Source organism: Periplaneta americana, chromosome 8, assembly GCF_040183065.1.
Source record: "Periplaneta americana isolate PAMFEO1 chromosome 8, P.americana_PAMFEO1_priV1, whole genome shotgun sequence".
NCBI lineage: Eukaryota > Metazoa > Arthropoda > Insecta > Blattodea > Blattidae > Periplaneta > Periplaneta americana.
The window spans coordinates 132,760,194-132,773,828 of NC_091124.1; the positions used below are offsets into that span (position 1 = coordinate 132,760,194).

The 13,635-nt window shown below is 34.6% G+C and overlaps 1 protein-coding gene across 7 annotated transcripts in view; it reads left to right on the plus strand.

The window, feature by feature from the left end:
• LOC138705059 (small subunit processome component 20 homolog) overlaps positions 1–13,635 on the plus strand; it is a 297,829-nt gene that overhangs the window by 206,308 nt on the left and 77,886 nt on the right. For all 7 annotated transcript variants that reach the window (XM_069833649.1, XM_069833650.1, XM_069833644.1 and 4 more), the window contains 3 exons: positions 1,093–1,231; positions 6,863–7,566; positions 11,545–11,800. In XM_069833649.1, the coding sequence (XP_069689750.1) occupies positions 1,093–1,231; positions 6,863–7,566; positions 11,545–11,800 (1,099 nt within the window). The remainder of the gene's footprint in view (positions 1–1,092; positions 1,232–6,862; positions 7,567–11,544; positions 11,801–13,635) is intronic.

Below are 13,635 nucleotides of genomic sequence, written 5' to 3' on the forward strand. Positions count from 1 at the left end.
GACATTTTGATCTCATGGAAATTTTGGTATATGGACAATATAAGGTGTAAGGGTGACAGGCTGATGGTCTAGGCCAGCGTTTCTCAAACTATGGTCCGCGGACCACCTGTGGTCCTCAATGTCTCTTTTGTGGTCCTTCAAAAAAGACAGAAGAAAAAATAAAATTAAATCGAATTGGGTATCACACTATAGCTGAAAATCTCAGAGTTTGTAAATGACACATGGCAATCACCTTTCACTTTTTCTCCCAGTACTGACATTTTATGAAATTTATTTAACCTACCCATCTATCGCCTTCCCACCCTAGTCTCAGCAACAAAAGAGGAATTTAAAGCACTATGAACGTGGTGTTTCTTGCCATCTTCTCCTGCAAATCTGGCGCTGTGCCTGTTACTCAGCTAGGGACCACCCGAATTCATAACAGGACCAAAGTACCGAACCTTTTCATGTATTTATGACTTTCTTAATAGTTTTGCTGACACCCAGTCTGCACATTCAAATGGTCACATAATGTACGTCGTACACCAATAATAGAACATGCAAAATTGCATCTTTACTTGTTGAAAATCGGGCATGTTTTTGCATTAATTTTTTTATTTCTGTTTTTGCAAATGACGATATAAGAAATTTCCTTCTATTAACATTAACTTAATGAGTTAATGCTAATATAAAATTAATTGAGTTAAATTAATTTTAATTAATTATTTCTACATTAAAATATAAGTATACTGGTATTAAAATATGCTACTTAAATGATAAATTTGCTTTCGAAGGGAACAAGAGTAAGGTGGTCCGCGGAACTTCGACTTAAAAAAGTGGTCCACACTTCAGAAAAGCTTGAGAAACACTGGTCTAGGCAATGCCACCAGAGCAGGGACTAATTGACTGACTCAAACACACATTTGCACGATAGAGAGACATTCTGTATGCATTTCTTGTAGACTTGGAATTTTCAGCAGTACAGTACAGTTTTTTTGTGTGTATATATGTATTTCAGTGTTATAAGATCTAAAAGTTCCAAGGAGATGCTTGTTTGCCAGGTGGAAATATACTTATGTGCCATCTGACACTTTGGTTTACTTCTTCCCTCAGATTTTGCCAAGTTGCCAAGGAACTAACAGTAGCTCCATCTCCTCGAACATTGACTTGCTTTATTCTTCCACTGGCGTCAATGTATTTGTGCTCAGAGAAACACGGCCATAAGAATAATATTGTAGATGCTGCTATTCAGGTAAGTCTTATAAAATTTGCTTTCACCTTTAATAAAGAAGTTTATCATTAGCTTCCTTTCTTCTCTCCTTCCATTATCTTTCTTTTCTACCTTCATCATTTTGTTTGTTTTTTCCTCCCTATCTTAAAAAGGAAACAACAGTTGAACATGTAATCTGGAGGTTGTTGGGAATATTGAATTGTGAGACTTTTTCAGTGCATGCCTTTGTAATACATATTTTTAACAAACTCGCAGTAGATTATGAGACTTATTAATTTTTCAAGAGCAAATATAACCGAGAATTTTTTTGTTACGACATCTTCAAACTTCAGGAAATATATGTAAGACCGAGGAACATTATTTGCACTTGATTTGATAGACGTAATATGCTTAATTAATGAAATAATAGAATATTACACTAGATTTTTTTTTGTTTTTTTTTTTATCAAATTAAAATAAGGGAGAAGGACTTAACAGACAATAAAAAGGTTCATTTATGTATTTTTTTTTACATGTTACTTAGGCAAGAAATACTAATTTCAGAAAAATGGAGGAATGCCCACCTTCAATCCACACACTTGCATTTTCTATTTTTTATTACGTTGTTATTTCAAAATGCATTTTATTAGAGATTACAAAGCAGTAAACATATACTTTAAAAAGATTTTTAGTTCCTTTTGAGGCAGTGGTTCCCAAACTTTTGATCGTGAATTCTTTTCGACTTAAAAAAAGATTCACGGATCCTCAAATTAAATTAACACTACAACTACATTAATTACCATGCATAGCTATCGGTTCATAAACATGCAGTAGTATTTATAAACTGCATGTATTTTTTCCAGCAATTACATGCACAATTATAAAAATAAAAAAAAAAAACATATCTTCAAATTGCAAATGTGAAAAATGGTATTGTTTCCTCATCTCACAAATTCCTTTCAAGTTGGGGGAGATGGAAGAAAGTTGGATTCTCATATCTGATGTGGCAACCAGGCGATGACAGAATTTTTATTTTGTTGCTGCATATCGTGAAAATCCTACTTCGTACAGATATGTTGTTGGAAATGGAAGGAATTTCGCAAGGTGCACATTTAGAAATTTCCAAATATTCCTGAAGTAGGAACTGTCATTTTTATTATCTTCTATTACCCACCGATCTATTAAGATGACATTGTATAATATGAAAATTAAAATTATTCGTAATATTAAATTAATTTTATTAATATTATTATTTTCGCAATCAAAGACATGTGGTTATTAACACACAGTTTAACACGAACACCTCACATAAGCCTGCTTGTACTGAATGAATAAAAACTGACTTCACAATAAAAGTAGCAGAAGCAGAATGCATGCACAACAATGGACGAAATTAGTTTCTTTTTAAAAATACGTGTCAAAATTTATTGATGACTAAATAACATTGTCAATCAAAGTTATTTTATAATTAAGACATTAAGTCTCCGAGCACATTTACACATTATTTACAAATTTTCAAATCATAAAAGAAATGGATAATCAAGACAAATTAGAACTAATAAAAATTGAAGTATGGAAAAATCAACATTTCAAAAATCTATAGTGCCTATAACCCACCTAATAATCCCCTTGATCTAACTTTGTTTGATATACAACCTAAAACTATCATAATTGGTGACTTTAACGCCCACTCCCAACTTTGGGGCTATGATAATGTAAACCAACCTAGAAAAATGATCATGGACCTCCTAAATACTACAACCGCAGAACTTGTCTACAGAAAAGAAGATCCCCCTACTTTCATTCATTATTCTGGTTCTGGTACAAATCCAGACTTATTACTAGTAACATCAGATATCCATCACGAAACCAAGAAAAAAATAATTGAAGACCCTGGATCTGGCCATAGAGTCATCATTGCTTCTATCCATCTCCACCAAAACCGAAGAGAAGAACCCTACAATAACAAAACAACATGGAACTTTAAGAAAGCGAATTGGAAACTATTTACAACAGAACTCGACGAACACCTCAAGCTCAACACACCACTAATGGAAAATACAAACTCAGATAGATTGAACAAATATTTCTGTGAATCTCTTCTTAAAATTGCAAAAAAGCACATTCCACGAGGCAAACCAAAAAAATACACCCCATTCTGGACAGAAAACCTGAATTTATTGAAACAAGATAGAGATAAAGCAAGAACCAAATCAGAACATAGCAAAACACCAGAAGATACTCAAGATTGGAGGAAGAAGACTGCCATTCTTAAAAAAGCAATCATAACAGCAAAAAAGAACAGTTTCAATAAATTTATTGAAAATATTAATTAGAACCGATAGCGCTAAAACATATAACTTTCTGAAGAATATTTCCAATACACAGGAAAATACTAGACAACCTATTATTCATAATAACAAAACACTAACAGATAGTAGAGATATAGCAAACGCATTTAATAAACACTACTCAAACTCTCACAGATTACATCCCAATATAAAAAAAACTGACAAATTTATCAAAAGAGAATTACATAAAAATAATAAAAACAATATTACTAGTACAAAACCTGAAATATTTCATCAAAATTTTACTTCCAAAGAATTAACTCTAGCTATACAAAATTTAAAAACCAAGAAATGTCCTGGCCCCGACAACATTCATTCCGAATTTTTGAAACATCTGGGGGAAAAAGCCAAGTCTGTACTTTTATCCATTTTCAATTTATCATGGAACACCTCAATTCCTGCAGCTTGGAAAAAAGCAATCATTGTATCAATTCACAAAAAAGGGAAACCTGCTCATGATGTTAATAGTTATCGACCAATAGCACTATTAAGCATGATAGCAAAAACCATGGAGTCCATGATCTCCAACAGATTAACTTGGTATTTAGAATCCCAAAATCTTTTATCACCAAGACAAGCAGGCTTTCGACAACTACACTCTACCAATGAACAAGTCATACGCCTCGGCCAAGAAATAAAAGACAGTTTTAACAAGAAAGAAGATACCTTGGCAATATTTATTGACTTTCAGTTAGCATATGACTCTGTTTGGAGAAATAAATTATTACTAAAACTCCAGAAATTAGGTATCTCCAGCAATATGTTCAGATGGATTTCAGAATTCCTTAGTCAAAGATTCATTGCCACTAAATTCAATAATTCACTTTCTAGTTACAGACAAACATATCGAGGTCTACCTCAGGGCGCTGTCCTCAGCACGACTTTATTCAATATTTATATAAATGACTTACCCTCCCTATTAGAGGCATCAAACATGAAAACAGCACTATTTGCAGATGATATAGTTTTATGGAATTCCGGATCTTACAGACATAGAGACAAAATTCAAAATTCTGCTCTTAAAGCTCTAAATCAACTACATGAATGGAATACATCAAATTTGATGACACTCAATTTAAGCAAAAGTAACTACCAAATACTTTCACTCGGTAAAAAAGAAAGAGAATTCAATATCCAATACAGTGGCCAACACCTTCCTAGGACTTATGAATCCAAATATCTTGGAGTTATTTTCAATAGTAAGTTAACATGGAGCAACCATTTGAAATACATTTCTGAAAAAGCTCGTAAAAGATTCTCCCTTCTAAAAAGACTAGCAGGAAAGAAATGGGGATGCTGTAGGAATACTTTGAACACTACATACAAAATGTTTATACAGCCAGTGCTGACATACTGCGGAGAAATTTTAATTACTTCACCTTTCATAAACGACATAGAATATGTTCAAAACCAAGCTCTCAGACTCATTACTGGTGGAATCAAAACAACTCCAATAGATTCTATGAGGTTCCTCACTAATATTAACAGTATCAAAATGACAATAGAAGAAAAAGCACTGATTCAATATGAAAAACTTATCAGATTATCAGGAAACAATTGGCATTCATACAGTCCTCTCTGTAGATTGAAAACTAAAAAAAGTTTCATATCCATTGTTCAAGAATTAAAACAGAAAATCAATATCCCGAATTTAAAAGAAAACTTACAAATTAAACCAAACCCTTTAACTCTATTAAATATGGAATATAATCTAAATTTAACAGAAGAAATACTGAAATCAGAAGTAAACACTGAAATACTGAAACAATTGTCTTTAGAGACAATTAATATCAGGTACCCTCCACAAAACTGGCTTCATTTATACACTGACGGATCCTTGATCTCCAGAGAACAAGGTGCCGGTGCAGGTGTTACGTGCTGTCTCTTCTCACTTTATAGATCACTTGGATATGGAACAACAAGTTTTGATGGTGAAATCATTGCAATAAGTGAATGTCTCAGGAATCTTCTATGCCACATCAATAAATTTAGGAATGCAGTTATATTGTCAGACTCCAAAGCAGCTATTCTATCAATAGTCTCTAAACACACACCTTCATCTCAAACAGCAGAAATAACTAAAATGCTCTCTCAATTAATATCACTCAATAAAGAATTGTATTCCAATGGATACCATCCCATTGTGGAATCCTGGGAAACGAGAATGCGGATGCTTTAGCAAAGAAGGGCAGCACTGCTACTTACAGACCTGTTACTAAATCTACGAATTACTCTGTGAAGAGATTTATTAAATCTACATACTTAGACTTCAACAAACAAAATTTGATAACACAATCGCAAGGGAAAAAATGGAACTCTCTGCATCATAATCCACAGTTAATTCCCGATTTACTACGAAAATCGTCTGTAGCTGCATTTAGATTGGCAACAGGCCATGATTGTTTGGCTAAACACCTGCATAGAATTGGAATATATCAGTCCCTTAACTGCCCATTGTGCAACTCAAACCAAGAAATGGATTCGGAACACTTCAATATCTGTGCTTCATTGGCTGGTCATGATAATATCTTTGAAAAATATTGGAGTGCAAGAGGTCAAATGACTTTATTGTCAAACGCCTGGCATTAGAAAACAACAACAACATTTACAAAACCTTATTCTTACACTGTTGGTCTCGAGTGAAGAAACTGCAAACATTCACACACACCAAGCAGATAAGAACTAATAATTCGCCACACTCACCAAGCAGACACTGTATACATGACGAATAGCTGGAGTTTAGACAATCAGCGAACTTCATCATACCTAGGTGTAATAGGAACAACGTAATATTTCTACTTACTGTGCTAAAAAAAAAAAAAAAAAAAAAAAAAAAAAAAAAAAAAAAAAAAAAAAACAGTATTTCCTATGAAAAATCTTTATGCGCCTTTGTCAATCAACACAAATTGGCTGCATTCATCCCAAAGTCACGTGACTCGTCCGTGTTCCGATGTTGATACTTTCAGCAGCCTTCTGCGCACCTATATGTGCTCTCTATTTTATACTAACTCTATGGGTTTAACTGATTAGCACCATTTTTATATTTGCTGCCTAATGTAATCCGAAATTTTTATGTAGTTTTCTACTGTTTAGTTTTGGTGATTTAACTTTAATCTTTAAATTAGTTATAATACATCTTGTTTTCATTCAATTATCAAATTGAAATATCTAATGAAATTTTATGCACTAGAACTATAGAATTAAGTTTGTGATGTTTGCAGAAGTAAAACAATACATAATATGTACTGTAATTCTTATAACATCTATCACATTAATTGCAGTAACTCTGCTTGGTTTAACATATTTTTCTCTTTTTTTTCAGACTATAGGAACTATATGTCGACTATTGCCTTGGCATCAGTACGAGACTATTCTTCGTTTCTATCTATCAAAACTTCGTTACCAGGTGGACTATCAAAAACAATTGGTTCGCATTGTAGTGGTGATTCTTGATGCTTTCCATTTCAACCTATCAAAGGCACAACTTTCGAAATGGATAACAAATGTCGAAGTTACGAATACATTGAAAGCAGAAGGTGATATTAAATCTGAAGAAAAAAGTGCAGGGACTTTTTCGATGAACGAAGAAGGATCAATTGAAGATGGTGCAGTGACATCTAGTGACAAAAATAAAAATAAAGAAGACTCTGGTCCCGATATATTAGTAGATCAGCTCGAAAGTCTCTTAGATTTGGAGAATGATGCTTTCAAAGTAGTCGAAGATGAGAAAGAAAGTGATACAGTGTATGAAGATAAAGAAATTCCAGTATTAGCTATTGACAAACAAGCAGTTCTCTCAAAGTCTGTTGCCACTCATGTGATACAGACTATAACAACAGGACTCCTGCCACAAATTCATCGAGTAATGGCACAGCTTACTCAGTCAGAATTATCTCACAAAGTCAATAAGAAGCAAACAGCTTCAGAGAAAGAGGAAGAAGGAATTCTCCGTGTACCCATTGCTCTTGCTGCTGTTAAATTGCTTCAGCACCTGCCATCACATATGCTAAATCAGAACTTGCCAGGGTGAGTATTTTTTACCAGATTTAATGTACCTGATTGGCACACTGCTATCCAGCTGCTAGGGCGTTCCAGGTCAAAGAACCAGAGAAGGAATCCCGCAAGTTTAATCTAAGTTTATGGCGGACAAAGATGGTGTTTGCAATGAGTACTCTCACTTTCCTTTTTATAAAAATTATAATAAGTATGACTATTAATATTACTATTTTTGTCATTGTTTCTGGTAGTTTGGAAGAGAAAGTCTCCTAGCTTAACTCTTACTTACTTACTTATTTACTTACTTATGCCTTTTAAGGAAGCCAGAGGTTCATTGCTGCTCTCACATAAGCCTGCCATCGGTCCCTCTAACTCTACCAGAATTAATATAATAAATAATAATAATAATAGTGTTGCCAAATCTGGTAAATAAAATTATGGGCCAATTTCACATTCAAGTTTGAATATATGTAATACACTAATACAGACTCTGATAAGGAAACAGTTTCTTTTTATTGAACTGTATGCAAACTGGTGATACCTGATAGCAATAAGAATGTGAGAAACAACAATCTTGCTTTTGTGTTCCAAATTGTTTTGTTTAATTTGTATCTATTTGTATTTGAAGCTTGACGCCACGTCTTTAAGAACTCATTTTTCTTCTTCCATAAAACGATAAGATTCTTCACAACTAAATTTAAAGTTTTCCTGGGATCCTGTCCGCACGGCGAAGGTCTGCTAAACACTAGACACCACCAAGTACGATCAATTATAGCCACTGCCCTTAAAGATGCCGATTACATCACCTTTGAAGAAGTACATGGTCTCTCTGTCACTGGCAGTACACGGCGCATAGATATAATAGCTTTCAAGGAATCTACAAGATCTGGATTCATAATTGATCCCACTGTGCGTTTCGAAACGAATGAGGAACAGCCAGCAGAAGTGGATAAGGAAAGACAGAATATCTACAATCCTACCATTCCATATTACCTCCAAAAGTACCAGCTAGAAGAACTTGAAGTAATCGGACTTCTGGTTGGAGCAAGAGGTACCGCTACTCTCTTCATGAAAGATGTGTTTAAGAGGCTTGGAATACCTACATCTATTATTCCGATTGTAACTTTAGCTGCATTGAAAGGATCAATTGCTCTCCTGAAACATCACCTATATTCGAAATGAAACTAAGTTCATTAGCATTGTTTACTTTTTTGTAACACTTGCCTCTCTAAAACTAGGTATATTTCCACCAATCACAAAATGTATTTGCAGCTATGTACTTGTAGGAGTTACATTGTCAAAACAAAATTAATGGTTCACTGAACTTGTAAACATTTTTATGGTTAAGTACTCTTTGCCCCTTGTGGCAGCTCACGAATAGTGAGAATATTTCTAAATTTCTACAAAGTTCTGGTTTTACTATTTATTATTTCCATACTTAAACGATTTCTCTCATCATTCCATAAACCAATATGTTATTCATGGCACTGAATGCACATTTTAAAAAGAAAGGTATTGTTGCAGGAATAGCAAACACTTGCTGAACTAGGTACCATTTTTATTTGTGGAGATTCTCTGAAAATATTTGTACTGTTTTCCGAATGTGAAATTTTCATCTTTGACGAAGGAAAAAGTCACTTCATTTAATAGGCACACTTCATCATAAAGTGTATCTTCTTCTAGTTGAAGCCCTAGTTTTTATTCAACACTTAAAATTTCTTTCACTTCTGGTGTAGAATCATCAAGTTTCAAGGCTAAAATTACCTGAAAATCCCCATATCTTTAGCTGCTGTCAGTTAAAAGTTAAATTGCTCCACGAAAAAGAGAAAAATTCCTTTTATTCTATTTGATAAAAAATCTTATCACAAGCCTTCAAATTCATTTGATAAAATTACTGGTCGGTAAGAGGTTGATACCAGCCACTGACTTTATGTTAAGACCTGCCAAAATTACTGGCTGAGTTGGTGAAATACCAGCTAGTTGGCAACCCTAAATGATAATTATGATAATAATAATAATAATAATAATAATTATCATTATTATTATTATTATTATTATTATTATTATTATTATTATTATTATTATTATTATTTGGTATGTAGCCATTTGCGCCCCTGCCTGCTTCTTTGGAGATTATGATGTAGAATCCTATTTTGAGATTGGGGCAAGGTTGGATTCTGTTCTTCCCGTATGATAAGATTGTATGAGTTTGGAAGTAGGCAGGAGAATTGAAAATGAAGGTGCTAATCAGGGAACAGATTTTTAGGTACAGTAAATAAATATTTTTTCTGCTTGTAAATAAATTACTGCAACTAAGATTAAAATTCCGAGCAATAAGTCATATATAAAATTCTGTTTTACATAAAAACATATTTTTACAACTTTTTACGTAAATACAGTAGAATTCCTCGTATTCGACAACTATGATACAAAGCCAGTTGGAAAAAAATTTAATAGATTATTTAAAACATTACGGTATACTCATGAGGAGATACCGCTACTTTGCAAATGCTGTTTTCTAACCTATGTAGATAGCTTTAGGAGGACTAAGGCCGCGAATTGGCTGTTCTTCCATTTGTTAGTGCACTCAAACACTGCACATAATATGGGCATTTATAATAACGTCACAGTGAGGATATATATTGCACATCTGTATAACATATAATAGAAATCTGTGTGAACACAGGTTCTTGTCTTCTTTAAAATTGGCAGCTTCTGGACTCACTTCTGGAAGCGAAATTAGCGATCTTGATGGCTGTTTTTTTGTTTTGTTTATGCACACATCAATAATACTGCCATCTAATGGTGGTAGCTTGATATGCAAAAATGTAGGTCACTACTTCAATTTGTAACTTATTTACTGGTTCGACATCGTATTTTCAGTTCTGTTTCCCTTGCGATTCTGTCATATTATGATCAATTCGATCATATCCGAAGTCCACATTTTGAAGTGGAGATGGGCAGCAGAGTTTTGCAGGTGTTAATCTTATGCTGGATTCAAGAAAAGCTGTTGTCACCCATCATCTAAGTCCAAGGTGATCCATTTTCCTCCGATTCAGTTTATGAAGCTGCCATGCATTTTGCTCGCAGACATCTATACAGTGGCAGATAAGTGGGAAGTACTACCTTTTCCTCTATTTGAAATTCAGTATATGCTGGTATTTTGATCTTCTTTATCTACACCCCCCTTCCCCCATGTCAGAATTGTAAGCCTGAAATAAACGCAGCTGTGGCACTATAATTCTCTTTTTATATTTCTTTGAAAATCGTCTTGGTGTCTGGACAGGGAACACCAGCACTACATTTGATGATACTGACACTGCATGGTTGTCATTCCATTTGGCAAGAACAGTTTTTTTGTCAGTTGTCTTGAAGTCAAGAACCTCGGCTGTTTTTATAGATATTCTTTTGTTCTGATTGGACAGTTGAACACATGGTTCTCTCTTATGGTTCCAGTGCCTCTTATACCCCTTGCATTCAACTCATCCAAAAGAGGAATTGTAGTAAAATAATTGTCAAAAAAAGACATGATAGAGGTATGAACCTAGAGTTGTAAGCACAACAATGTATCGCAAAACCACTGCCAGCTTTTCATCACTTTCACCCCTTTGATATATCTTCCTCATTGTTGAGAGTTACTTCAGCTTCAGCTCGTAACTGTGTACCTGTAAGAGATTCACAATGTAGTCATCTTCTTTGCAAGATTCTTCCCTTTGTGGCCTGACATTGAAACATTGAAGGAGGAGGATTTGGTCTGGTACTGTGGATTGAATTCGGCATAGCTCAGTAGTCAGAGCGCTTGGTACGTAGAACCAAGGACCCAGGTTCGATCCCCGGCATCGGGGCGAATTTTTCTCCTCAAATATTAATTGTCAATATTACAGATATTATTCTGTAGAACAAATTAATAAATCTATAATATTATTAATTTAAGGTAAACATACTGGATTAATTTCACTGTTCATATGTTATCTTTTTTTTAATATATGTTCATTTTTCTTTTCATAGGATCTTGATGAAATTGTGTACCTTCCTTAAATCTCGACTAGAAAGCATTCGTCGTGTGACTCGTGAGACTCTTCAGAAAATTATGTTAACATTAGGCCCAAAATATTTGCATATATTGTTGCAAGAAATGTCGGCCATGCTTACAAGAGGATATCAAGTGCATGTGCTCATTTACACAATACATTCACTTCTTGTGTCACTCAAAGAGCTCTTTCGACCAGGTGACATTGATAGCTGCCTACAAATGATCTTGGAGGTAAGGTTTCTTCGATCTTAAATGGCAATCCAATAACCCACGTTTTTCAGATTTCATTGTACATTTAACCACAGTATTTGTTGTTGTAAATAAGTGACACTTAAATTGAGTGAATTTTCACATAGTGTAATGAATGAGTGATATTTGTAAAACATACTAATGAAGTTACACAGCACCTTGGTAGCTCATTTGTCACAGCACTGGCTTACAATGACTGTGAATCCTTCAATTCCCTGCAGTAATAGAGTCAAGTTCCCTGAGGATTTTTCTGGGGGTTCTCCCATTTCACTCCATTATTCCACTGAATTCATTTCAATATTCATCATCACTATATAAGTAATAGGCCTATTTACCAAAATGGTGCAGCATGATGTAGTATTGTAACTCGCATACAGATGGCATCATTCTGAGAACGTGTATCCTATTTAAAAAATGAAAGGGAACTCTACAAGGACTTCACAGGACATTGAGCCTACATGGCCAAATTGATGGATGGCACCATGTAGTTGAGTCACGATATCATTTGGCTCAAAAGTAGGCTGTGGGCACCTCCTCGATATAAAGGGTGGTAAGAAACGTTATCACACCACTAACAATATTTTTTAAATTTCAACAGCCAGAATCTGTACTACATTTGCTACTCTCAATTAACCTATAAATCTATTAACTTGTTAATTTATAAACAATATCATCTTCCTTTGTGCAATAATCTTCATGATATTAAATGTTGAATGTAATATATTTTTCCAAAAGTCAACATTTTAGAGAAAGATTATTCATAAACTGTTAAAAATGGGATCTCGATTTCTTCTCCATCGGGAAAATAATTTTAAGTAGAGTAGGCCTAATATTGAAACTCTGAAGAATTCATTTATTTATACACATATATTTGAAATAGATTTATAAAATGTGACCTATTTCCCCACACCAAAAAAATATTTTCGAAGCCACTACAGTGCATGAGGATTAAGTTGGCGTGATTTCTACTGTCCTTGTCTGAGGTCCTTGTCTACCGACTGCCACCAGATGTGACTGGCAAGAGGTTTCCTTTTGTACAATTCTTGGAATTCCCTTTCTCCTCCCTTCTCCCTTCACACTTTTGCAAACCCAATTAGTCGTGGATCTCTCAGTGGCGTCTCGGGGTTGTTCGAGTTCATTAGTTAGTAGTATTTTGTGAATAGTGAAGTGAGTTTGTATCTTTTTTTTTTATTGGGTTATTTTACGACGCTGTATCAACATCTCAGGTTATTTAGCGTCTGAATGAAATGAAAGTGATAATGCCAGTGAAATGAGTCCGGGGTCCACCACCGAAAGTTACCCAGCATTTGCTCGTATTGGGTTGAGGGAAAACCTCGGAAAAAGCCTGAACCAGGTAACTTGGCCCAACCGGGATTCGAACCCGGGCCACCTGGTTTCGCGGCCAGGCGCTCTGACCGTTACTCCACAGGTGTAGACGAGTTTGTATCTTGTTGTACCAATTTAATATAATATAATTCAAAAATTAAAATGTTTTCGGAGATACATGGTTTCACTGTTACCTTAAATATTGTAATGAGTGTTGTGCTCTTGTATTTAATAATAATGGTAGGCAATATGGGAAAACGTGGGAAAGCCTTGAAGTCTGACAGTATGAACATGGTTATTAATGCTCATAAATTCTTTACTGGAGAATATGAGGCACTGAAATGCGGAAAACAAACAATATCTGTGCCGAGTTTTATCGAAAGAACTGCTGCAGCGACAGATATATCATCTCGTGGTGTTAACAGGATTAAAATAGAAAAAAAAAACCAAAAGGAAGCGCTAGAAAGCGGAAGCGGAAGTGGAAGTGTGCT